Here is a 25,118-nt window from a genome sequence, read left to right as displayed (position 1 = left end):
AAACACACAATTTTAAAAACATAAAAAAGCCAACATGGCTAGGTAGACCATACATAGTCCCCCCCAAGAGAGTAGAAAACCGGACATTTCATAGCACACACCAAACCCAAATAATGGGAATAAATATAGGACACATGGAATTCCCTGGTCACACCCTAATAGCTAGGTATTAAATATAATTGCGATATGCTGCCAGCTGACCCAGTGGATACCATCAGACAATATAACCTAAATAATAATAACCCACATTTATGGTACAGGTATAGAAAAAATATATCATTAGATACCCTATTCCGATGTAATATAGCACTCGTACACACTACTGGCTAAAGATTTTATCCAATTCCAATGTACTACCAGATGAATCACCGGATGCCAAGTAATAATAATTATATTCACCCTAGCCGCTGTTAAATAGAAAGGACATATCAATAATGCCACTAGGTATCAACAAAAGACCGGTACCCATTACCCATAACCATGTCAAGGTGGTCTAATTGCAAATGCAATAGCGGGTTACCAAGTGCTGTCCATGGGGAGACTGAGGCCCCACGTGTATCGACACTATTAGAGCGCCTTCATCAGGGAAAAATGTAGAGGACATTATCAAGCCCTGCCTGATTTATACATAAATAACAAAGTGAAATAGTTATCATCTGTGAGGATGCCACGGCGTGCAGGATCTTCACAACATGTATACGGCCAAAAGTACTTCCGGTTAAACTCTCCCACAAGTCACTGCAGGCGCCTGTGCATATGATCTTCCAGCAGACCTGCCAGAACCTAGTGCGTTCAATACATATTACCTGGATCTATGTGCTGCTTCCCGAGTGTAGTGCCGAGTGACATGATGCACCTCCGAGAACCCCGACGCGCGTGTCGCGAGTGCTTCTTCCTGCTAGCCTCCTGTGTTGAATTTCTCTTGGTGAGAGGCACTATTTTAACTTTGTATATTTTATATATGTCTAAATAAAGGTTTGACTTTCAAAAAAAACAAAGACACTTTTTGATTCAGTATAGTAATAACTATGTAGTGCTGCAGTCGAGGGGTTAAATGGTGATGATGGAGCCATTAATTATTAGTGCAGCAGGCCAGGGGTTAAATGCTGAAGCTGGATCTGTCATTAAATATGTAATGCTGCTGCCCAAAGGGTTAAGCGATTATACCAGACCCATTAATATCTATGTAGTGCTGCAGACAATGGGTTAAGTGGTGATACTGGACCCCACTGATAACTACGGTATATAGTGCTGCAGCAGGTGAGGGGTTAAATGTTGATACACACATTAATAAGTCTGTAGTGTTGCACCAGGAAGGGGGTTAAGTGATGATACCACCCATTAATAACTGTAGTGCTACAGACGAGGGGTTAAGTGATCATACCAGACCCATTAATAGCTATGTAGTGCTGAGGCAGGTGATTGGTGATGCTGGATCTCCTGTACTGACTGTACAGTGCTGCAGCAGGCAAGGGGTTAAATGAGGAGAAGCTTGCACACAATTAAATCTTTTCACATCTGGTTGTAGGAGTCCTGGAGACTTCTTCAGGGGGAGACGCTGCTGGCGGGAGAGTAGAAATGTGAGGGGGCGCTGCCATGAGGTCAGTGACAACCACTCGTCCTGGTGGCTGGACTGCTCCGGTCTTGTTATGTATATTCCAGGGTTATTACATAGATGCAATTGTGTGGACAGGACGTCGAGGAGTCGCTGTTCACACTCATGTTACAGTCCCTTCTGTCAGGATTTAGTAGCTTTTTACTTACCTGATCCAATAAACAATTCAGTCGGAAAAATGCGCCTAGGTATCGCATCAGTGTGAATGCGCTGCAGTGTAAAGCATAGTGCATGAACAGAGCAGCAACCTCTGATGTGTAAACTGTTGGAAGATGGAGCTTACAGACCTGGCCTGTGGTCTGCTCCATGCCTGCTCTCCTGATCTTTGGGGGGCTGAGGTACATCTATTTCCTGTATTCAGGAGTAATATGACCCTTCTATGGACCTGTACATTACTAAACTGGCAATTCCCTAAAATAGACCTGATAATTCATCCTGAGCGGCTGCGATTCCTCTCCCCTGCCTTGTGGATCATCTCGTGGGGAGGATGGAGTTTTACTTCCCTGTGGCTCTGTGTATATGTACAGTAAGGTTCTGGCTGTTAAGGAATTGCTATTTATGCTATGGACAGGCTCATTGGACTTGCTGAATGTGACGGTTTGTCAGATGCCGGAGGACAGTGGGTTTTGTGGTGAAAGGTCATCATCCGCCCTCGGCCATTAGTGCAGAGTCTGGTTCCTGCAGGTCTGAGCTGTGACCTGCGAGCTCTGCATAGTCCGGTCCTGGCTGGCTGGGCATTGTCTCTACCCTTATCCATCAGTGTGCTACGCTGTGGTTTATAGCCACGTGTGCTACATAGTGTGCTGCCTGCAATCAGTTATATAAGAGTTTTTTGGTTTTTTTTTTTGATTTTGGGCCGTGTCCTCCCACAGTTTCTTGCTCATCCTGACCCTGCTGCTTCATATATAGACTTCCAAAGCTGCAATAAAGACTGACAAAGGCATAACTCAGCTTAATAATGCAGATTTATATACAGTCATGGCTCTTGGAAACAGTGGAGTAAAAAAGCTTCAGTTCATTCCCCTCTGCATAAATGGATATTGTTGAGAATACAAGCCATTTTGCAACTTGCTGCTTATTATGATTTTCAGCCATTTTTGAGATATTAATACCTTTCTTTACAGCCCGTTGCTTTGGAGACCGTCCACTGCTTTTAAACAGCAGAGCACGCTGCGTGCTTTCAAGCTTTTTATTTTTATTCCCCTATTGCGGGTGTAAGTATTTGTTTGTTTTAGCAGGTCGGGATCTCAGGTGCGTACTATTACCTCCTAATCCCAGCCAGCTTCAGCGCACTGCTTACAAGCTTAAGCAGCAGCAGTGGTCGGTCTCTTAGGGTACCGTCACACAGTGGCATTTTCATCGCTACGAGGGCACGATTCGTGACGTTCTAGTGATATCGTTACGATCTCGCAGTGTCTGACACGCTACTGCGATCAGGGACCCTGCTGAGAATCGTACGTCGTAGCAGATCGTTTGAAACTTTCTTTCGTCGCTGGATCTCCCGCTGTCATCGCTGGATCGTTGTGTGTGACAGCGATCCAGCGATGCGTTCGCTTGTAACCACGGTAAACATCGGGTTACTAAGCGCAGGGCCGCGCTTAGTAACCCGATGTTTACCGTGGTTACCAGCGTAAAAGTAAAAAAAAACAAACCGTACATACTCACCATCTGATGTCCGTCAGGTCCCTTGCCGTCTGCTTCCCGCTCTGACTGTCTGCCGGCCGGAAAGTGAGAGCAGATCACAGCGGTGACGTCGCCGCTGTGATCTGCTTTCACTTTACGGCGGCACTCAGTCAGCGGGAAGCAGACAGCAAGGGACCTGACGGACATCAGATGGTGAGTATGTACGGTTTTTTTTTTTTTTTACTTTTACGCTGGTAACCACGGTAAACATCGGGTTACTAAGCGCTGCCCTGCGCTTAGTAACCCGATGTTTACCCTGGTTACCAGCGAACCTCGGCATCGTTGGTCGCTGGAGAGCGGTCTGTGTGACAGCTCCCCAGCGACCACACAACGACTTACCAACGATCACGGCCAGGTCGTATCGCAGGTCGTGATCGTTGGTAAATCGTATAGTGAGACGGTACCCTTAGGCAACAAGCTGTAAAGAAAGGGTTAATATCTCAAGATCGTCTGCAGATTTTAATAAGCAGTAAATTGCAAAAGTTCTTGTTTTTGCCAGGACTATCTGACACACTATCCATATAAGAAGATGGGAATAACCCTTTAAGGATTGCGTTGTGCTGAAGTTACACAACTCGCAGTCCGCATTATCAGCTGAGATATTGGTCACGTTCTTCTGCTGTCGCTTCAAGGTCGCTGTGTCCGCACCAGGCTGGATTATAAGACTTCCTAGAAACTTGTAATTTTTCTGCCTCATTTCCTGTTAGATGTCCCCAGGGCTGTGATTAACTGTCATAGAACTACAAATCCCAGACAGGCTATAGATGCATTACACAGTACAATATAGTGTCACCTGCCCCCGTCTCTGCTGTCAGTGCCCTTACCTACCGTATATGTAATCTCGCCTTAGCTGTAGCACAAGATTGCACAACTGCTGCATCCGACTGTACTGTCGGGGCTCTGTGGCTTTTGTAAGCCCATTGTGTGCTCAGTATTAAAGCCCTGGGTTAATGTGGGGACTTGGGATCGTTGTGGGGGTTCACATATTTTCTTCCACAGTGCAGGACGGTATAAGTAACCTGTACAGGTTGCAGGCGTGAAAATGTGAGCAGGAAGTGCTGGAGGACAGCACATACAGAGGAAGTCCACAAAGTGTCACTGGACTCACAGTGAACCCCGAATACACTGTGGGGTCTTGCACACGGGAGATGCAGAAACACCCAAGTAATCCCATTCTGTGTCTCAGGATCATTAGCCAGACTCCAAATCTTTAGCTGGAATGCTTTATAAATACTCACAGAGCTGACGTGTGGCAGCGAGCATCTGTGGATTGTGGTGTTTTGGATGTTGAATAAAGGGATATCTTAAGTTTGGGGCAAGTCTTAGCCTCCATAGCATGATAAGCACTGAACACCCTCCTGTCTGGGGGCCTGCACATGTCCATTTGATCGGTGTAATGTAATCCCTTGTTGGGTGTAAACTATAGAATCACCAGGGTGTGATGACTGCACAGCCTTCTCCCATTATGAATACTACTTGGTGACTGCTCGGCCCCCTACATGTTGTCCACCTGGGAACCGTCAGAGGGGTTTTCAGCAGGTTCCTATTTCTCCAGCCCAGAACCTGTTACATGAGATGTCGAGGAGCTGTGACATATGGAGGCTGTGCAGTGAGCTGGGCTGCACCCAGGTTATATATATATATCTGCTTTCCATAAATAAGGCATGTATGAACACTTCTATTAGCCGGAGCCTATCCAATGCGAATCTCATCATTCTGATAGTTCGGTTCCTGTTGTTTACAATATGCAGCTTTAGGGGCTGAAATATCTGACTAGTACAGCATAACCTTCTAGGGGTCAGCCCTGTCCCTGATCATCCCATAACTTCTGTTTTGTTTTGTTTTCTCTGCAGGGAAGAGGCTACAAGAATGGGTTTCTGTCATTCTCTGCTTCCTCTTGATGTCCTATAATTTCTGCAACCTGGTCCGCTATTTCAGCATTGAGCACACAGCCAGCATCGTCCTGAGTGTCTGTAAGTATAAGTAAGCCGCCGATTGCATCAGGAAGATGGTGAAACATCCTAGATTGCATATTCCCCCAAATATCACCCTGGTTTGTGTCCCAAACGGGCTCTGGGGGAAGTGTCGAAACCACTTCAGAGGTGTAATCCTTGGGGTCCATTTAAAAAAAAATAAATGTGTGTGTATATATATATATATATATATATATATATATATATATATATATATATATATATATATATATAATATTGTAATACAGAATTCCAAGAAAGAGGCAGCACTCCATTGTTTCAGTGGGAAAATGTGTAGGATTTTAATCAACCCACATGTCTGGGCGACGTTTCGGCTACAAATGAGCCTTTCTTAAGCTTCATCTTGCAGGAACTGCTGACACACTCCAGCTACATGACGTCTGGCATTGTCCTGCATTAGGAGGAACCCAGGGCCAACCGCACCAGCATGTGGTCTCACAAGGGGTCTGAGGATCTCGTCTCTGTACCTAATGGCAATCGGGCTACCTCTGGCGAGCACATGGAGGGCTGTGCGGCCCTCCAAAGAAATGCCACCCCATACCATTACTGACCCACTGCCAAACCAGTCGTGCTGAAGGATGTTGCAGGCAGCAGATAGCTCTCCACTTTGTCAAGTCTGTCACATGTGCTCAGTGTGAACCTGCTTTTATCTGTGAAGAGCACAGGGCGCCAGTGGCAAATTTGCCAATCCTGGTGTTCTGTGGCAAATGCCAAGCGTCCTCCGCGGTGTTGGGCTGTGAGCACAACCCCCATCTGTGGATGTCGGGCACTCAGACCATCCTCATGGAGTCTGTTTCTAACCATTTGTGCAGACACATGCACAGTTGTGGCCTGCTGGAGGTCATTTTGCAGGGCTCTAGCAGTGCTCCTCCTGTTCCAACTTGCACAAAGGCTGAGGTAGTGGTCCTGCTGCTGGGTTGTTGCCCTCCTATGGCCCCCTCCACGTCTCCTGTGTACTGGCTTGTCTCCTGGTAGCGCCTCCAGCCTCTGGACACTATGGTGACAGAAACGGCAAACCTTCTTTCCACAGCTTGCATTGATGTGCCATCCTGGATGAGCTGCACTACCTGAGCCACTTATGTGGGTTGTAGAGTCCGTCTCATGCTACCACGAGTGTGAAAGCACAACCAACATTCAAAAGTGACCAAAACATCAGCCAGAAAGCGGAGTTACTGAGATGTGGTCTGTGGTCCCCACCTGCAGAACCACTCCTTTATTGAGTGGGTCTTGATAATTGCCAATAATTTCCATCTGTTATCTATTCCATTTGCACAACAGCGTGTGAAATTGATTGTCACAGTGTTTTGCTTCCTAAGTGGACAGTTTGATTTCACAGAAGCTTGATTTACTTGGAGTTATATTCTGTTGTTTAAGTGTTAACTTTATTTTTTTGAGCAGTGTGTGTGCATATAGATAGATAGATATCGTATAATCATATATACTCCAGTATAAGCTGAAATTTTCAGCCCATTTTTTTAAGCCGATGTGACGTTCAGGTCAGAGGGCACGATGACGTGTCTAGTGTGTGCGCCTCCCTCTGCCTGAACAGTCACTGCAGAGGACGCGGAAGACGGAGCAGCGCTCAGTGTTGGAACGTGGACAGGTGAATATCGCAAATGCCGGTGTCCCCGCCTGCTCAGGACAAGAAGTGAGTATGAGTCTTTTTTTTGTTTTTTTTTTCTTTATCTCAGCAGCAGCATATGGGACAAATATTTCTATGGAGCATCTTATGGGTCCATAATCAACCTTTATGCAGGATTGTATGCGGCAAATGTTTCTATGGAGCATCTTATGCGGCCCATCATGATCTTTATGGAGCATTATATGGGGCTCCTGATTCAATATGGATATTCAAAAACACTTAACCTACTGATGTCTCAATTAACTTTACTTTTATTGGCATCTATTTTTATTTTAGAAATTTACCATTAGGTGCTGCATTTCCCACCCTAGGCTTATACTTGAGTCATTAAGTCTTCACAGTTTTTTTGTGGCAAAATTAGGTTTCTCGGCTCATACTGGGGTCTCTGCTTATACTCGAGTATATAGGGTGTGTGTGTGTATATGGATATATAGATATATATAGATATAATTTTTTTTTTTAGGTCCGAAACGCCCATAGTTTGATGCATTCTAGCTTTTCGCACATGGCCTCAGGGACACATGCCAATTTAGCTTCTGATCATTACAAAGCCCTGGGCTCGGTTGTCATTGACGTCATGGCGCTGATTTGAGGGGAGAGAGATGAGGTTTCAGCTTTGCCGTTGGAAAGGACAAAGCCTAGGCTCTACTATCGTACTATCGAGGGAAAGGCATGAGACCATGTCTCTGCTGTCGGGGGGGGGGGGGGGGGGAAGAGGCATGAGACCATGTCTCTGCTGTCAGTGGGGGGAGGAGTTATGAGACCATGTCTCTGCTGTCGGTGGGGGGGAGGAGAGGCATGAGACCATGTCTCTGCTGTCGGTGGGGGGGAGGAGAGGCATGAGACCATGTCTCTGCTGTTGGTGGGGGGGAGGAGAGGCATGAGACCATGTCTCTGCTGTCGGTGGGGGGAGGAGAGGCATGAGACCATGTCTCTGCTGTCGGTGGGGGGGGGAGAGGCATGAGACCATGTCTCTGCTGTCGGTGGGGGGGGGGAGAGGCATGAGACCATGTCTCTGCTGTCGGTGGGGGGGGAGAGGCATGAGACCATGTCTCTGCTGTCGGTGGGGGGGGAGAGGCATGAGACCATGTCTCTGGTGGGGGGGGAAGAGGCATGAGACCATGTCTCCGCTGTCAAGGAAGCTGGAGGCTTGAGACCGTGTCTGCTTTACCCTCAGGGCTGTTCTGTTGGGGGGCGCAAAGGGAAAATTGGAAGAGTTTAGGGCTTTGTGTTGTCAGTCAGGTCTTTTTTGATTGTAGCCCAAACTGCAGCCATGAAGTGAGAAGCTCCTAGTTCTCCAGCTATTATAGCTACACTTATTTTGGGGCTAAGGGCCAAAATCTTGAGTTCAGGCCTTGCTATTACTCCTCCTAGAGCAGACTGTACACATCTGGGCAGGAGATTCCACCAGCATCTGCCAAACCCAAATTCCCGATTGTTTGCCTCCTCCCGAGAGTCGTTGCCTCCTCCTGAAATTCTTTGCTTGCCTCGACCATGTTTTCTTTGCTTACTGAGTCCTATACTACTTTGTGTTGTTGCTGCAGAGGGCAGGGATGTGACGTGCGGACGTGCAGGAGCGGTGACATCCTCCCAGCTCTTTTGTCTGTGGATTCTGACCAATAACAGGTGCTGACAGCTGCCGGACATTCCTCACATTGTCTCACACTCGTTACAGCAAATACCTGAGAAATGTACCTGGTCACTAAGTAACCAAGAGTGAGACAACGGTAACAGCGTCTAGGTGACGAGATAATGTGTCGCCTGGGAGCGGTTACCTGAGCGCAGCGCCTCCTCGCCCTGTAGCATGGGGCACGCGAGAAGCAGATAGCCTGCACCATGCAGTGTGGGTGTGTGCAGCAATGGTGATGCGACCCTGACCCCTCCACACCGGCTGTATAGTATTGGCAGCGACACGCAGGGTAGTCTCTCACTGACACGTTGTCATGGTTAATTATTCACACAGGTTGGAGCAGGCTGAGTGGTCGCTGCAGCCTTCTGAGCATCCAAGTTCACTTCACACATGTGCGGAGTGAGATCTGCGAATGTGACTGGATGTGGGAGCTCTTCGTGGACCTGGACTACTACCCCGGGCAGGGTCCTCCACAGCAATGTCCCACGCTGTCAAACTATAAGATGGTGACATAACAGGAATCAGCCCCAGAAGTGACCCATCATATGCTACATTAGATCCATTGTCACTTCCCTCTACATAAACACCATTGGAGGAAAACCTCCACTAAACTCAAAAAAAACACCAGAACACAGGCATGCTTACCTGTTCAAGGCCTCCAACAATTGCACTACCCAGGGTGCACAAGGCCCAAGTAAAGATAGCAAACAACACAGGTGCAAATAATACCGATGCAGCCCACCTACAATCAGGAATTGGCTGCTTGGAGCACCCATGCAAAAAAATAGTCTGTATGTGGCATGTTCACACAGGACTGCAAAGTATATGGTGAAAAGCCTATTAATGACGCCATATATATAGCGGGCTAACCATGATGCATCCTGTGTGAACAGGATGCATCATGGTTAGCCCGCTATATTTATGGCGTCATTAATAGGCTTTTCACCATATACTTTGCAGTCCTGTGTGAACATGCCACATACAGACTATTTTTTTGCATGGGTGCTCCAAGCAGCCAATTCCTGATTGTAGGTGGGCTGCATCGGTATTATTTGCACCTGTGTTGTTTGCTATCTTTACTTGGGCCTGGTGCACCCTGGGTAGTGCAATTGTTGGAGGCCTTGAACAGGTAAACTTCCCTCTACATGTATGTGACACACTGCAGTGATATACAGCACACGTGTATTCCCTCCCACCGCTGCCTGCGTCTGGTCTTAAAGTGAAGGTTAAACCCCCTCCGTGCAGTCCTGGACTCGGCTATATCCCTCGGTACTCAGAATGAATGAATTGGCTGACAGAAGGAGTCCCTGGTGGGGCGTAATCTGCATCAGACGTTAACACAAGTCCCCAAAGATCTGGTAGGAATTCTGCTATGATGCGTAATGCGAGCACTCGGTGAGCGCACAGGGAGGGTGCTCACAAGCTTAACCCCTTCAATTCCAGCCATACTCCGTAATATCTGCTACATCTTTGTAAACCCTTGACAGATCCCCCAAGCGTCTTAATGTGTTCTTTACTCCAGTCACCTCCAGAGCTGCGTACGTCATCATGTTAGTAAATGGTACTGTGACCAAATCATGTGGATACGTTTGTGGAAACAGCGTAACAAACCTTCAGCTGTGAGAAGGATCGGGTCTGTACTTGTTCTCCAGTGCTTAAACTGTTATTTCCATCTTCATGGATGGATATTGTCAGATAGTGCTTGTACACTCGAACACTTTTGCAATTTACTGTTGATTCAAATTTGCAGCCTCTCTTATGATATTAAGGCTTTTCTTTTGTTTACAGCTCGTAGTCTAGGAGACCGACCACCGCTGCTGTCTAGCTTGTAAGCACTACACCGAAGATAGGAGCCAAAAGCGCGCTCCAGCGATTGAGGTTGGCTTCAAAACCATTCTTACAAGTTAAATAAAAAAAAGCTTGTAAGCACTGTGCACGATCTGCTGTGTAGCAGCGATGGTCGGCCTCCAAGGTGATGAGCTGTAGAAAGAGTGTTCATATCTCAAAAAAGCTGTACAGTAAATTGCAAAATTGTTTATTTACAAGCACTATCCAACAATATCCATTTATGAAGGTAGAAATAACCCTTTAATTGCAAGCAGAGATCGTGAATATGGTGGAATGGTAACGCTTCAGTTATTAGCAGGCTGCAGGAGGTCTCGGGATGCAATGATTAGGCGTCATTTCTAGAAGGCAGAGTGGGCCGACAGTTCCTGTTCTTATTTCTATTTACTCAGCTTGTTGTCGTGGATGTTACATAAGAGCGGAGTATTGTGGATGTATCACAAGACCTCGCCGCCACATCAGCTGTATCTCTGCAGGAACAGCCATATAACTTCATCATTAATGTGAAAATTAGGTGCGGGTGCAACATGCGGAACCGGACATGTCCTCTAATGAGAGGAAGAGAATATGAGACCGTTTTCGACAGAAGCTGCGTATCTTCAAGGCCGAACTTTGCCATTAAAGCCCATCTACAGTCTAAAGTGTATTAACAAGGTCTCAAAAACCAGTAACAATCCACAAGGAGGTGACAACTTCTCTAACATTATGCAGCAGGTGGTTGTCAGCGGTAATATGGCTTCTGGTTGTAGTTCCAGGTCTCCATGTTACAAGTAAACCCTCGCCCTGAAACAAGTGCGCGCCAAGTGGCGACAGTATGGGAGCATGGTGTTTACTCTGTCTCCAGGACTGTAGTGTGCTGGGGATGAGGCACAGAGCGCCGTGTACACGAGATTATCTCAGGAGGAGCTTTAGTCCAGGCCGGCCGTACAGATGTAATATAGAGGAGTGCGGACCTCGGCCGAGCAGCTGCCGGATTTATTGTAATGACGCAGGATGATGGGGAGGAGTATCGTGGTTTCTGACTATTACACTACTGCTGCAGACCACAATATAGAATGTTTAAAATAAAAAAGACCAGCGTGTCCCAGAAGTGGCAGGAAAAGTAATCCGTGCAGCGAGCAAGAGGTGACATCTTCTGCTTCCCTTCTCTTGATCTGGCTTGTGCTCCGGTCACATCTCAATGACAGTCGACATACCTATGTTTGCTATCTACAATCTAGCTTCCTATAATGCACAGCCTTCTGCGCACAGGAGCAGTAGAATTATGAATGCAGCTCTGGATGTGACTAGAGTACAGGAGATGAGGCCGGATAATTGGATGGGATGCATTTTAATCCAGTCCCTGATACCAGACATTGTGACTACAGAGGAGGAGGAGATCCTGGAGAGGACTTCTTGGTTGTTCAGGTCTCCAGGTCCTTTGTATAACTCAATAGGTAAATAGTGAAATCGATATCTGTCCAAGAGATAAAAAACGCAGTGTACACAGCGGAGGGCGATAACAGGTGATAACCGGGGTGTGAAGAGACACTATAAAGCCATAAATGACATTCAGGAGATATGACGGGCTCCTCCTTCTGGTGACAACCAGCACAAGGGTTGTCACACAATTTTCCCAGACTCCTCAATCGGACATGATGACGCCTTGGTTGCCTCCTGCTTCTTCACCAGGGATGGAACTAAAAAATAATGCTGTGGGTTTTCTCATGATTTCTTTATAGTAGCTCTGATGGTTAACCCTTTGTGTTATGCTTTGTTCTGTCCCTTACGTTGTTTCTCTCTTTAGTTGCAGGGATCATTACAGCAGATTTTGCCTCCGGGCTGGTGCATTGGGGAGCAGACACCTGGGGCTCCGTGGAGCTGCCGATCGTTGGAAAAGTGAGTGGTGATTATACAGTGCATGTTCTGTTGGTCCAGACTTCAGTCTGACATCAGATTGTCTGGGCAGTGGGGGTGTCTTTTCTGTTGCTCCCTGTTATCAGCCACTTTTCTTCTGGGATGGAAAGAGACTGACTGTAGGACTAGGGAATAGTCGATCGTCCATTTTTGGCAGGGGGCATACTAACTAATATTTTTTTATGAGATTAGTGACCGGAGGTAGCTACGCTTCTTGTGCGGTCTGGGAGGTCTGTGGGTCATTCATGATTTTATCCACTGTAGTTGATGCTTTACTCTGCAATCCATGCAGTTTTGCGCTGTTCGCCATTATCATAATTTTTTATTTTTTATTTTTTTTTCTTATTTCAGGCCTTTATCCGACCGTTTCGGGAGCATCATATCGACCCCACGGCGATCACCAGGCACGACTTTATAGAAACCAATGGCGATAACTGTATGCTGACCGTCATTCCACTGGGCTGCATGGCCTACAAATTCCTCTTCCTTCCTCCAGGTACCGATGTAACACAGGTTCTCATTTCAGCAAAGGATGCAAATGTTCCTCATATAACAGGACTTTTTAGTTCCCATGTAGCCTCATTAGTAGTTCTCACCAGCGAGACATGTGCAGTGTTCCTACATCACTGGTCTAATGTTGCAAGATTTTTAACATTCCTTTCTCCTCCAGAGCTGCTTGTGCAATTCTGAATACCTGTTAGGGAGTTATTCAGGCTGTAAATGTCTCACATGCCACTGATAAGCAGTGCAGGCTACCAGGGGTTAATTCAAGAGCTCCTGAATTGTCACTGCAGCTAAGGACTGGGAGACTCCACCGTTGGAACCCTGATCTCACGTCCAGGTTTAGGCATCATGTGACTCTTCTCTTACTTTCACAGATCTCCTCTACAAGACGTATGCCACTGAATGTTTCATCTTTGCTCTGGCGATGTTTGTGACGCTCACCAACCAGATTCACAAGTGGTCTCACACGTACTGTGGTCTTCCTTTTTGGGTAGTCTTCCTCCAAGACTGGCACATCATCTTACCACGCAAGCACCACCGTATTCACCATGTGTCTCCACACGAGACTTATTTTTGCATCACGACAGGTAAGGAGCCTTCACACTACCTTTTCACCTGGAAGAGAGGACAGAGCATCAATCAGTACCCTATACTAAAGGGTTTTTTCGGTTTTGGAAAACCCCTTTTTCCCAGCTATTGATTGTTTAAAAAATTATGGGAGGGTGGGTAAAGAACACAGTCTCCGTAGCTGCCAAAGGGGCCATTACGAGATGTCCATGCTGCAAACAGAGAGATCCAGGAACCAGAGAACCAGACGATCTCCTTTTGGTAACTATTGGCACAGAAAAATCACAACGTTTCATCCACGCAGGGCATTTTCAAGCCTTGAAAAGAGAGGTATGCATACACCTTGAAAAAGGCCCTTCGTGTCATGTTGACAGCGCTGCAGCCAATCAGTCAGATTAACAGTTAAGTTATTCGCTGCAGATAATAATGGACATTGGGAGCAGCATTATAGGCTCAGTGCTGGATCTGGGGAGTGTCAGGAAAGCGCAGTTTGTTCTATAAAGCAAACTTCAAGAAGGGGAAGAGGGTTTTCAGAAATTGGAATGGTATTAAATGCTGATCGCTATTGCGCTCCACAGGGGGTGGATTCAGAGGTGATTGTACGGTGGCATTAGTGGTGGATATCGGGACAGATCCAGCATTGCACACTGGTTTTCTGAAAACTGACATGTACATGATCACCATAATTTGTCAGGTTATGAATGTTACTCCAAAATTAACCAAAAAACAAATACTATAAAAATACAAAGTTTATTAATCAATCAAAATTCTTACCAAAAATATAACTTAGGCTACTTTCACACTAGCGTCGTACGACGCACGTCGCAATGCGACGTACCGACGCATACTGTGAAAAAAAAAGCACAACGGGGGCAGCGGATGCAGTTTTACAACACATCTACTGCCCCATTGTGATGTCCGGGGAGGCGGGGGTGGAGTTCCGGCCGCGCATGCGCGGTCGGAAATGTGGGACACGACGCACAAAAAAAGTTACATGTAACGTTTTTTTGTGCCGATGGTCCGCCACAACACATCCGTCGCACGACGGATGCAACGTGTGGCAATCCGTAGCAATGCGTCGCTCATGCAAGTGTATGGAGAAAAAACGCATCCTGCAGGCAATTTTGCAGCATGCGTTTTTTCTCCAAAACGACGCATTGCGACGTGCGTCATACGACGCTAGTGTGAAAGCACCCTTAGACAAAAAAAGCTTTAAAGCATACACAACACCCAACAACTTGAATAGAGTGTGGGTCCATCAAAAACCTAGCCAGACATTTAAATGTAGGAGGGTGGGGGCATATATAAGTATTATCACCCTACTTGTCCCTCCTTTCACCCTACCTATCTGCGGAGGTTGACACCCTCTTGGACGCAATATGGCGCCCCCGCTCCTCGGCGGCTCACCCTAGTGACCCTAATAGATCCCTTAATTACACAGGGGCACTGCAAGGGGAGGTGCCTGTGGGACTCACCACTAGTGAACCATTACTACGGACCCCTAGTGACAGTCAGACCATAACAATAAAAAAGACCAGGAAAGAAAAAGAGAACCAGGGGCGGTGCAATACATTCAAAAAACACTTGGTAAAAATCCTGGGATCAACCAATAGGGGTTTTCTCTCAGACCCCCAAACAAGTACATGCCAGATACATAATTATTGCAGCATATCCTTAATTCAAAGTGTCTCAATGTTGTTTATTGCACCATGCCCAACCCAAAATTAAAAAGTCCACATATGGTGCAAGAATCCAGTTAACACTGGTACACTTATCTGTATTCATATCTCGCCTCGACTCGTTTCCCCCCCCCATGGTATAGTTCCTCAGGAGGCATATGGGAAATTCTGTGTGTATAAATCACATCAGAGATGTATGCAGGGTGAGCCGCCGAGGAGCAGGGGTGCCATATTGCGTTCAAGAGGGTGCCAACCTCCGCTGGCAGGCAGGGATGTCTTTCTAGGGATTCATTAGGGTGTAACAGCTATTAGAGGAGGACTGTCAGACCATAAAAGGTTGTTTAACACATTGGTGATTTGCACCTAGCATTGACTTATGCTGGTTATGCCTATATTGGCTTAGGGTCTTGATTTATAGCCATTGGAGGCTTTGAATTATATTCTTAGAATTGAGGATTAGACTCTTAGTGAGGGACTCTTAGGCCATGTTCACACTTTGCGGGTTTTACCGCGGATCCGCAGCGTTTCTGTAGCTGCGGGTCCGCAGCAGTTTCCATAGCGTTTACATTTACATGGAAACCCTATGGAAACCGCAATCCGCTGTGCACATGCTGCGGGAAAAAACACGCAGAAACGCAGCGGTTTACATTCCGCAGCATGTCACTTCTTTGTGCAGAATCGCTGCGATTCTGCACACATAGGAATGCATTGATCCGCTAACTTCCCGCATGGGGCTGTGCCCACGATGCGGGAAGTAAGCGGATAATGTGCAGATGGTACCTGGGGTGGAGGAGAGGAGACTCTCCTCCAGGCCCTGAGAACCATATTTGTGTAAAAAAAAAAAAAAAAAAAAAAGAATTAAAATAAAAAATAATGCTATACTCACCTCTCAGCGCTGCACGTGGCCGTCCAGTCGCAGGGTTGCTGTGCGAGCAGGGCCTGAGATGACGCCGCGGTCACATGACTGTGACGTCACGAAGGTCCTTCTCGCACAGCATCTTTGGAACCGGACCGCCGCGTGCAGCGCCGAGGAGATCGGGACGTCAGAGGGTGAGTATAAACCATTTTTTAAATTATTTTTAACATTACTATTGATGCTGCACATTGCTGCATATGCAGCATCAATAGTACAGGAGTAAAACCCGCAGCGGAAACCGCAAAACAAACCGCGATAAATCTGCAGGGATAACCGCAGCGGTTTTGCCCTGCAGATTTATCAAATCCGCTGCGGGAGAACCCGCGGAGGACCCCGCAAAGTGTGCACATAGCTTTAGAGTTGGCAGGGCCAGCCGTCGAGGAGCGGGGGCGCCATATTGCGTCCAAGAGGGTGTCAACCTCCGCAGATAGGGTGAAAGGAGGGACAAGTAGGGTGATAATACTTATATATGCCTCCACCCTCCTACATTTAAATGTCTGGCTAGGTTTTTGATGGACCCACTCTATTCAAGTTGTTGGGTGTTGTGTATGCTTTAAAGCCTTTTTTGTCTAAGTTATATTTTTGGTAAGAATTTTGATTGGTTAACCCCTTCCCGACCCATGACGCCTATGTGGCGTCATGGAATGATCGCATCCCTGCAGATCGGGTGAAAGGGTTAACTCCTATTTTACCCGATCTGCAGGGAGAGGGGGAGTTGTACTTCAGCCTAGGGGGGGTGGCTTTGCCCCCACGTGGCTACGATCGCTCTGATTGGCTGTTGAAAGTGCAACAGCCAATCAGAGCAATTTGCAATATTTCACCTATGAAAATGGTGAAATATTGCAATCCAGCCATGGCCGATGCTGCAATAGCATCTGCCATGGCTGGAAATCATGTTCTGGCCCCCCCCACCGCCCCCGATCTCCTCCCCAGTCCACCGTTCTGTCCGGTACCCCCCTCCGTCCCCCTGTTCGCTCCCCTGTGCTCCTGTCCGCTCCCCCGTGCTCCTGTCCGCTCCCCCCGTCCTCCGATCCCCCCCTGTGCTCCGATCCACCCCCCCACCACCCCCTCATACTTACCGAGCCTCCCGAAGTCGGTCCGTCTTCTCCCTGGGCGCCGCCATCTTCCAAGATGGCGGGCGCATGCTCAGTGCGCCCGCCGATTCTGCCGGCTGGCAGATTCGTTACAAGTACATTTTGATCGCTGTGGTAGGTTCTATCACAGCGATCAAAATAAAAAAAAAAATAAATACCCCCCCCCTTTATCACCCCCATAGGTAGGGACAATAATAAAATAAAGAAAATATTTTTTTTTCTTTTTCCACTAGGGTTAGGGTTAGAACTAGGGTTAGAACTAGGGGTAGGGTTAGGGGTAGGGTTAGGGGTAGGGTTAGGGTTATGGCATGTGCACACAGTGCGGATTTGGCTGCGGATCCGCAGCGGATTGGCCGCGGATCCGCAGCGGATTGGCCGCGGATCCGCAGCGGATTGGCCGCGGATCCGCAGCGGATTGGCCGCTGCGAATTCGTAGCAGTTTTACATCAGGTTTACAGTACCATGTACACCTATGGAAAACCAAATCCGCTGTGCCCATGGTGCGGAAAATTCAGTGCAGAAACGCTGCGTTGTATTTTTCGCAGCATGTCAATTCTTTGTGCAGATTCCGCAGCGTTTTACACCTGTTCCTCAATAGGAATCCGCAGGTGAAATCCGCACAAAAAAACACTGGAAATCTGCTGTAAATCCGCAGGTAAAACGCAGTGCCTTTTACCTGCAGATTTTTCAAAAATTGTGCGGAAAAATCTCACACGAATCCGCAACGTGGGCACATAGCCTTAGGGTTAGGGTTGGAATTAGAGTTAGGGTTGGAATTAGGGCTAGGGTTAGAAATAGGGTTAAGATTAGGCTTGTGGTTAGGGTTACGGATAGGGTTAGGGGTGTGTTGGGGTTACAGTTGTGGTTAGGGTTGGGATTAGGGTTAGGGTTGGGATTAGGGTTAGGATTAGGATTGGAATTAGGGTTACGGGTGTGTTGGGGTTAGGGTTGTGGTTAGGGGTGTGTTGGGGTTAGGGTTGTGATTAGGGTTATGGCTACAGTTGGGATTAGGATTAGGGGTGTGTTGGGGTTAGTGTTGAAGTTAGAATTGAGGGGTTTCCACTGTTTAGGCACATCAGGGGTCTCCAAACGCAACATGGCACCACCATTGATTCCAGCCAATCTTGCGTTCAAAAAGTCAAATGGTGCTCCCTCCCTTCCAAGCCCCGACGTGCGCCCAAACAGTGGTTTACCCCCACATTTGGGGTACCAGCGTACTCAGGACAAACTGGGCAACAACTGTTGGGGTCCAATTTCTCCTGATACCCTTGCAAAAATAAAAAATTACTTGCTAAAACATAATTTTTGAGGAAAGAACAATTATTTTTTATTTTCACGGCTCTGCGTTATAAACTTCTGTGAAGCACTTGGGGGTTGAACGTGCTCACCACACATCTAGATAAGTTCCTTGGGGGGTCTAGTTTCCAAAATAGGGTCACTTGTGGGGTGTTTCTACTGTTTAGGCACATCAGGGGCTCTGCAAATGCAATGTGATGCCCGCAGACCATTCCATCAAAGTCTGCATTTCAAATGTCTCTACTTCCCTTCCGAGCCCTGTCGTGTGCCCAAACAGTGGTTTACCCCCACATATGGGGTATCAGCGTACTCACAACAAACTGGGCAACAAATATTGGGGTCCAATTTCTCCTGTTACCCTTGTGAAAATAAAAAATTGCTTGCTAAAACATCTTTTCTGAGGAAAGAAAAATGATTTTTTATTTTCACGGCTCTGCATTGTAAACATCTGTGAAGCACTTGGGGGTTGAACGTGCTCACCACACATCTAGATAAGTTCCTTGGGGGGTCTAGTTTCCAAAATGGGGTCACTTGTGGGGGGTTTCTACTGTTTAGGCATATCAGGGGCTCTGCAAACGTAACATGATGCCCGCAGACCATTCCATCAAAGTCTGCATTTCAAAACGTCACTACTTCCCTTCCGAGCCCCGGCATGTGCCCAAACAGTGGTTTACCCCCACATATGGGGTATCAGCGTACTCAGGAGAAACTGGAAAACAACTTTTGGGGTCAAATTTCTCCTGTTACCCTTGCAAAAATAAAAAATTCTAGGCTAAACAAATATTTTTGAGGAAAGGAAACACATTTATTAATTTCACGGCTCTGCGTTATAAACTTCTGTGAAGCATTTGGGGGTTTAAAGTGCTCACCACACATCTAGATAAGTTCCCTTGGGGGTCTAGTTTCCAAAATGGAGTCACTTGTGGGGAGTTCCTACTGTTTAAGCACATCAGGGGCTCTGCAAACGCAACCTGACGCCCGCAGAGCATTCCATCAAAGTCTGCATTTTAAAACGTCACTACTTCCCTTCCAAACCCCGACGTGTGCCAAAACAGTGGTTTACCCCCACATATGGGGTATCAGCGTACTCAGGAGAAACTGGCAACAACATTTGGGGTCCAATTTCTCCTTTTACCCTTGGGAAAATAAAAAAATGTGGGCTAAAAAATCATTTTTGAGAAAAGAAAAATTATTTTTTATTTTCATGGCTCTGCGTTATAAACTTCTGTGAAGCACTTGGGGGTTCAAAGTGCTCACCACACATCTAGATTAGTTCCTTCGGAGGTCTAGTTTCCAAAATGGGGTCACTTGTGTGGGAGCTCCAATGTTTAGGCACACAGGGGCTCTCCAAACGCGACATGGTGTCCGCTAATGATTGGAGCTAATTTTCCATTCAAAAAGCCAAATGGCGTGCCTTCCCTTCCGAGCCCTGCGGTGCGCCCAAACAGTGGTTTACCCCCACATATGGGGTATCATCGTACTCAGGACAAACTGGACAACAACATTTGGGGTCCATTTTTTCCTATTACCCTTGGGAAAATAAAAAATTCTGGGCTAAAAATCATTTTTGAGGAAAGAAAAATTATTTTTTATTTTCACGGCTCTGCGTTATAAACTTCTGTAAAGCACCTGGGGGTTATAAGTGCTCACTATGCATCTAGATAAGTTCCTTGGGGGGTCTAGTTTCCAAAATGGGGTCACTTGTAGGGGAGCTCCAATGTTTAGGCACACAGGGGCTCTCCAAATGCGACATGGTGTCCGCTAATGATTGGAGCTAATTTTCCATTCAAAACGTCAAATGGCACGCCTCCCCTTCCGAGCCTTGCCGTGCACCCAAACAGTGGTTTACCCCCACATATGAGGTATCGGCGTACTCAGGAGAAATTGCCCAACAAATTTTAGGATCCATTTTATCCTGTTGCCCATGTGAAAATGAAAAAATTGAGGCTAAAAGAAATTTTGTGTGAAAAAAAAGTACTTTTTCATTTTTACGGATCAATTTGTGAAGCACCTGAGAGTTTAAAGTGCTCACTATGCTTCTAGATAAGTTCCTTGGGGGGTCTAGTTTCCAAAATGGGGTCACTTGTGGGGGAGCCCCAATGTTTAGGCACACAGGGGCTCTCCAAACGTGACATGGTGTCTGCTAGCGATGGAGATAATTTTTCATTGAAAAAGTCAAATGGCGCTCCTTCCCTTCCGAGCCCTGCCGTGCGCCCAAACAGTGGTTTACCCCCACATATGAGGTATCAGCGTACTCAGAACAAATTGGACAACAACGTTCATGGTCCAGTTTCTCCTTTTACCCTTGGGAAAATAAAAAAAATTTCGCTAAAAGATCATTTTTGTGACTAAAAAGTTAAATGTTCATTTTTTACTTCCATGTTGCTTCTGCTGCTGTGAAACACCTGAAGGGTTAATATACTTCTTGAATGTGGTTTTGAGCACCTTGAGGGGTGCAGTTTTTAGAATGGTGTCACTTTGGGGTATTTTCAGCCATATAGAACCCTCAAACTGACTTCAAATGTGAGGTGGTCCCTAAAAAAAATGGTTTTGTAAATTTTGTTGTAAAAATGAGAAATCACTGGTCAAATTTTAACCCTTATAACTTCCTAGCAAAAAAAAAAATTTGTTTCCAAAATTGTGCTGATGTAAAGTAGACATGTGGGAAATGTTATTTATTAACTATTTTGTGTCACATAACTCTCTAGTTTAACAGAATAAAAATTCAAAATGTGAAAATTGCGAAATTTTCAAAATTTTTGCCAAATTTCCATTTTTTTCACAAATAAACTCAGAAATTATCGACCTAAATTTACCACTAACATGAAGCCCAATATGTCACGAAAAAACAATCTCAGAATCGCTAGGATCCGTTGAAGCGTTCCTGAGTTATTACCTCATAAAGGGACACTGGTCAGAATTGCAAAAAACGTCAAGGTCATGAAGGGGTTAATAAACTTTGTATTTTTATGGTATTAGTTTTTTGGTTAATTTTTGTGTTGATACTAATCCCAATTATCTGATAGTGTACTTTTTCTATGAATGTTGCTCCCTTTTTTTATGCTGAATGTCTTCTTTCGTCTCTCTAAGGTTGGCTGAACTACCCTCTAGAGAAGATCGGATTCTGGAAGCGCCTAGAAGACCTCATCCAGGGCCTAACGGGCGAGAAGCCGCGATCAGACGACTTAAAGTGGGCTCAAAAAGTGAAGTAATCTCCAGCCAGCTCAGCCCATTCCTCTTAACAGTTGCCAACCTATAAAACCATAAAAGTGAAAACTAAAAGCCATTAGCCAAATATATAAAAAGACTCAAGTGGAATTAACGGACTAATAAGCACAAGAAGAGATTGTGCTAAACTCCATAAGACTCTAATCCAAGGACTCGCACTCCTCGCTCTCCCGGGCGCCGCTCCCACCTCCCCCTCTCAAGCAGCTGACAGAAAGCTCTGTTTTGTTTTTTCCTCTCTTTTTGCTTTTTTTTTCTTTTTGCTGATGTCCTAGATGACCTTTCACCTTGCTGAGCATCATGTGGCCTCCACATGAGCCAGAAAAGAGGAAGATTGTACTCTCTCTTGCACTATGGCGATGCATCAGTGAAGTCAATAACATTTGTTGTATCAACATGAAATCCGCTGTCGCAGGGGAAGCCTGAGGCAAATATAAAAGTAGATTTTTTTTTTTTATTTATTTTTTTTTGCTGTGCCGTTAATTATTATTATTTTTTTTTTTTTCATTTGTGGAGAAGGGCTATATGTGCATGATACTGACAAAGAAACACTGCAGCCTCCAGATTGTCCGGCGTGTCCATCACACCACGCTGTTCATATCACTGACACTAATCGGAAAGAAATCCTACTCTTACTTACCTCCTGACTGCTCGTGACGAGGGAAGTGACGTCACTATTTTTATTTTTTTTTTCAATTTCTAAGACCAGGCAAAAAAAAAACAATAAAAAATTGCAGGTGATTAGTCGCAGTGTTCCTGTACTTGTAAGAAAGCAGAGCAGGGAGGCAACAGAGGAGAAGTGAGTACAGGAGCGAGGGTCCACAGCTGATCTATAGGATGGGGTATGGTCACCCTCAAAAACCCCCACTAAAGCCTATAGGCAGTCATTGCTGCTTTTAGAAGAATGTAAACCTCTCCTGTCTGTAGGCAAGTTTAAAGGCATTCTTATACAGCCCAGGAGGGGTTGCTCGCTATAGAGGGTCTGGCTTCAGCTCTTGTGCACACAGCAGACCCACGTGCTGCAGCCTGTACAGTTCCATATTACTGAGATGTGGTGTCTATGAAATAACTCTTCCTTAGGGATATGTTCACATAGTCGGTTTTCCTCTGTTATGAAAAGGAGTCCTGTAATGTCTTAAAGAAGCACGTCCATCAAAGTTTTTATCCTCTTCATATATTAGTCATATTATATGGCACTGTGTACTTACAATTGCTCATTTTGCCTTTTTACCCAGCTAATTCTTCTCTTTTCCATTATCTCTATTACATCACGTGATTATAAACTGAATCCTTCTAAGCTGTATGTAGAAACAGGAGGTCAATTTTCCCTGTATGAGTCACTGCAAAAGTCAATGGCAAGGGTGGACAGGGGAGCAGCTAGGTCAGAAGTGGAGGGGAATGATTTTTGCAGGGACAAGAGATTTCCTGTTTCTACATAGAGCAGAGAAAAGAGAAGAATTCACTGGGTAGAAAAGCAAAATGAGCAATTGTAAGTACAGTTGTGTATAATATGAAGATTGCATTATATTAAGAGGATAAAAACTTTGCAGGATAGAAACAGAAAACATTGGATGATAATAGGGCTAATCCTATAAATTGGCTGCAGAATCCTAGAAATGCAGCCTCTGATTTCCCTCTCAAAAATACGGCGCATGAGCATACCCTTATTCTTATATAGTGCATAATCTGACTTCCATGTGAAGTGAGTAAGGGTACGTACCCAAGGTACAATGGATTTACGGCTGCGGATTTGCATGTGGACAATTAAAGTAACCACATCATGAGATTGAAAAGAACAAAAAAAAACCCAAACCTTAATTTACGCTGCAAGAACATCTGCACCATAAATTGATCAATGTGCTGTGGATTTACTGTCTGCAGTATGTCGGCATTTGTGCTGCAGATGACCAATACTAAACGTGATGTGGGCGGCAAATACCTGTTGAAATTCTGCAAAGTATATGGCTGTTCAAGGTACCTTGAAGCCTAAATACTACCATAAAGCGCTATATTTCAGCCATGTGCACAAGGCCTGAAGCTGAGCTAATGTCCTTGGAAAATGTGCATCCACTGTGCTCATTCGGGCAGGGAAGAGAAACCACCCCAGACCTCCTCCTTTTCTGGCTCCCATTCATGTTCTAGGCAAGAAATGCATCTATAGAACATAGAGAAAAACTGAGCATTTATGAAGGCGCCATAAATCCCATTCCACATGTGACTTGGGGGTTGCAATGTTTGATCTGTAGCAAGTGATCTTGGGTATCACGTCCCAAGTGCCAATTTGTTGCCTCTTTACTCCACTGTCCTGCGTGGCCAGAGATAGGAGAGATCCTGTAACCCCCCCCCAGAGACGGGCCATGTTATATTAACATATTAAATGCTAAAAGTTCTTAATCATGTTCGTGAGTGATCCGGACCTCCCTCCTATAGTAGAAATAAACACAATGTTGTAAATATGGACGTCATCCCCCTACATAGCAAGATGAAATTCTACCAAGCATCAGTTTGGGCTGTTCCAGCCATTGCACTATGCAACTCTCCAGGACTATGTGCTCCTCCTCCTGACTATACACCTGTATGGCGTTGCAGATGTGCAGCTTGCAGCGTTATCGGCCTCGATCTCCCCGCAGTGACTTCTCCTGATCCTCGGACCTGTCCTGACTGTTGGGGGTTTAGCCACTTTCCGATATGCACTAGAACCTTTTTATTACTAGCACTGGTACACGAAGAAAAGAGTCGTACACGTTATTACAGTGCAATGTATTCTGGCCGACGCTCTTTTGACTATGCGACTCCTGGGGGTGACCATACTCTTCGTGTGCTGGGCGACTGACCTCCTTCCTGCTTCTTGTGTGTCCGGTAAAATGGTGGATATGTAGAATGCTGAGACAATTGGGTTTAGTTGTGTATCAGATGTTATTTAACCATTTCACTGTTGCTTGCGGCCTCGCCCCACAGAGGGCCGACTGTCAAACGTATCAGTCAGCACATAGTTTCTCCTTTTTTTATTTTTTAACCTTGAATCGCTGTCCTGAAGAACCTGCTCCATACAGCCAAGCGTGTCCAGCGACGTGAACTCCCGTGTGTGTGGTGTAGATGGTGGTGAAGGTTGATGGTCATGTTTAAGGTGCTTATTTCTTTCTTTATTCTTCTGTTTCTTTTATTTTTCCTTAATATGAAGCCTTAAAATCTTGACTTTTTCTGCGTAATGAGGAAGATTTTTAATTTCATGTTCTAAATGTAAATATATTTATAACAGAAAAAAAAAATTAGACATTACTAACAGATTGTGGAAAACTTGTCTGGTGTTTTTATTTAGGTGGATTTGGGGGGTCCAGAGCGCTCCAGGATTAGTGTGATAGGATTCGGAACTGGAGATGTCTAAGGATTGCGGGGAAATCGCAAAGTATGACAGCGGCTCTCGTTCACACAATGGAAACCTGACCTGTAGATTCTCGATGTACCGCCATATTTTGGCTGAGCGATAATGTGGTCTTGTGCATTAGGGCTCATTCACACCTCCAATTTATTT

The 25,118-nt window shown here is 45.8% G+C and overlaps 1 protein-coding gene across 1 annotated transcript in view; it reads left to right on the top strand.

Moving 5' to 3' along the window:
• The window catches only part of PEDS1 (plasmanylethanolamine desaturase 1), a 31,033-nt gene extending 6,154 nt beyond the window's left edge, over positions 1–24,879 (top strand). Inside the window, exons 2-6 of the mRNA XM_077253238.1 lie at positions 5,152–5,271; positions 12,196–12,287; positions 12,657–12,801; positions 13,184–13,396; positions 21,452–24,879. Of these exons, the coding sequence (XP_077109353.1) occupies positions 5,152–5,271; positions 12,196–12,287; positions 12,657–12,801; positions 13,184–13,396; positions 21,452–21,573 (692 nt within the window). The 3' untranslated portion in view covers positions 21,574–24,879. The remainder of the gene's footprint in view (positions 1–5,151; positions 5,272–12,195; positions 12,288–12,656; positions 12,802–13,183; positions 13,397–21,451) is intronic.
• The last annotated feature ends 239 nt before the right edge of the window (positions 24,880–25,118 follow it).

Source organism: Ranitomeya variabilis, chromosome 4 (genome assembly GCF_051348905.1).
Source record: "Ranitomeya variabilis isolate aRanVar5 chromosome 4, aRanVar5.hap1, whole genome shotgun sequence".
NCBI lineage: Eukaryota > Metazoa > Chordata > Amphibia > Anura > Dendrobatidae > Ranitomeya > Ranitomeya variabilis.
This window is presented reverse-complemented; position numbering and strand designations above follow the sequence as displayed.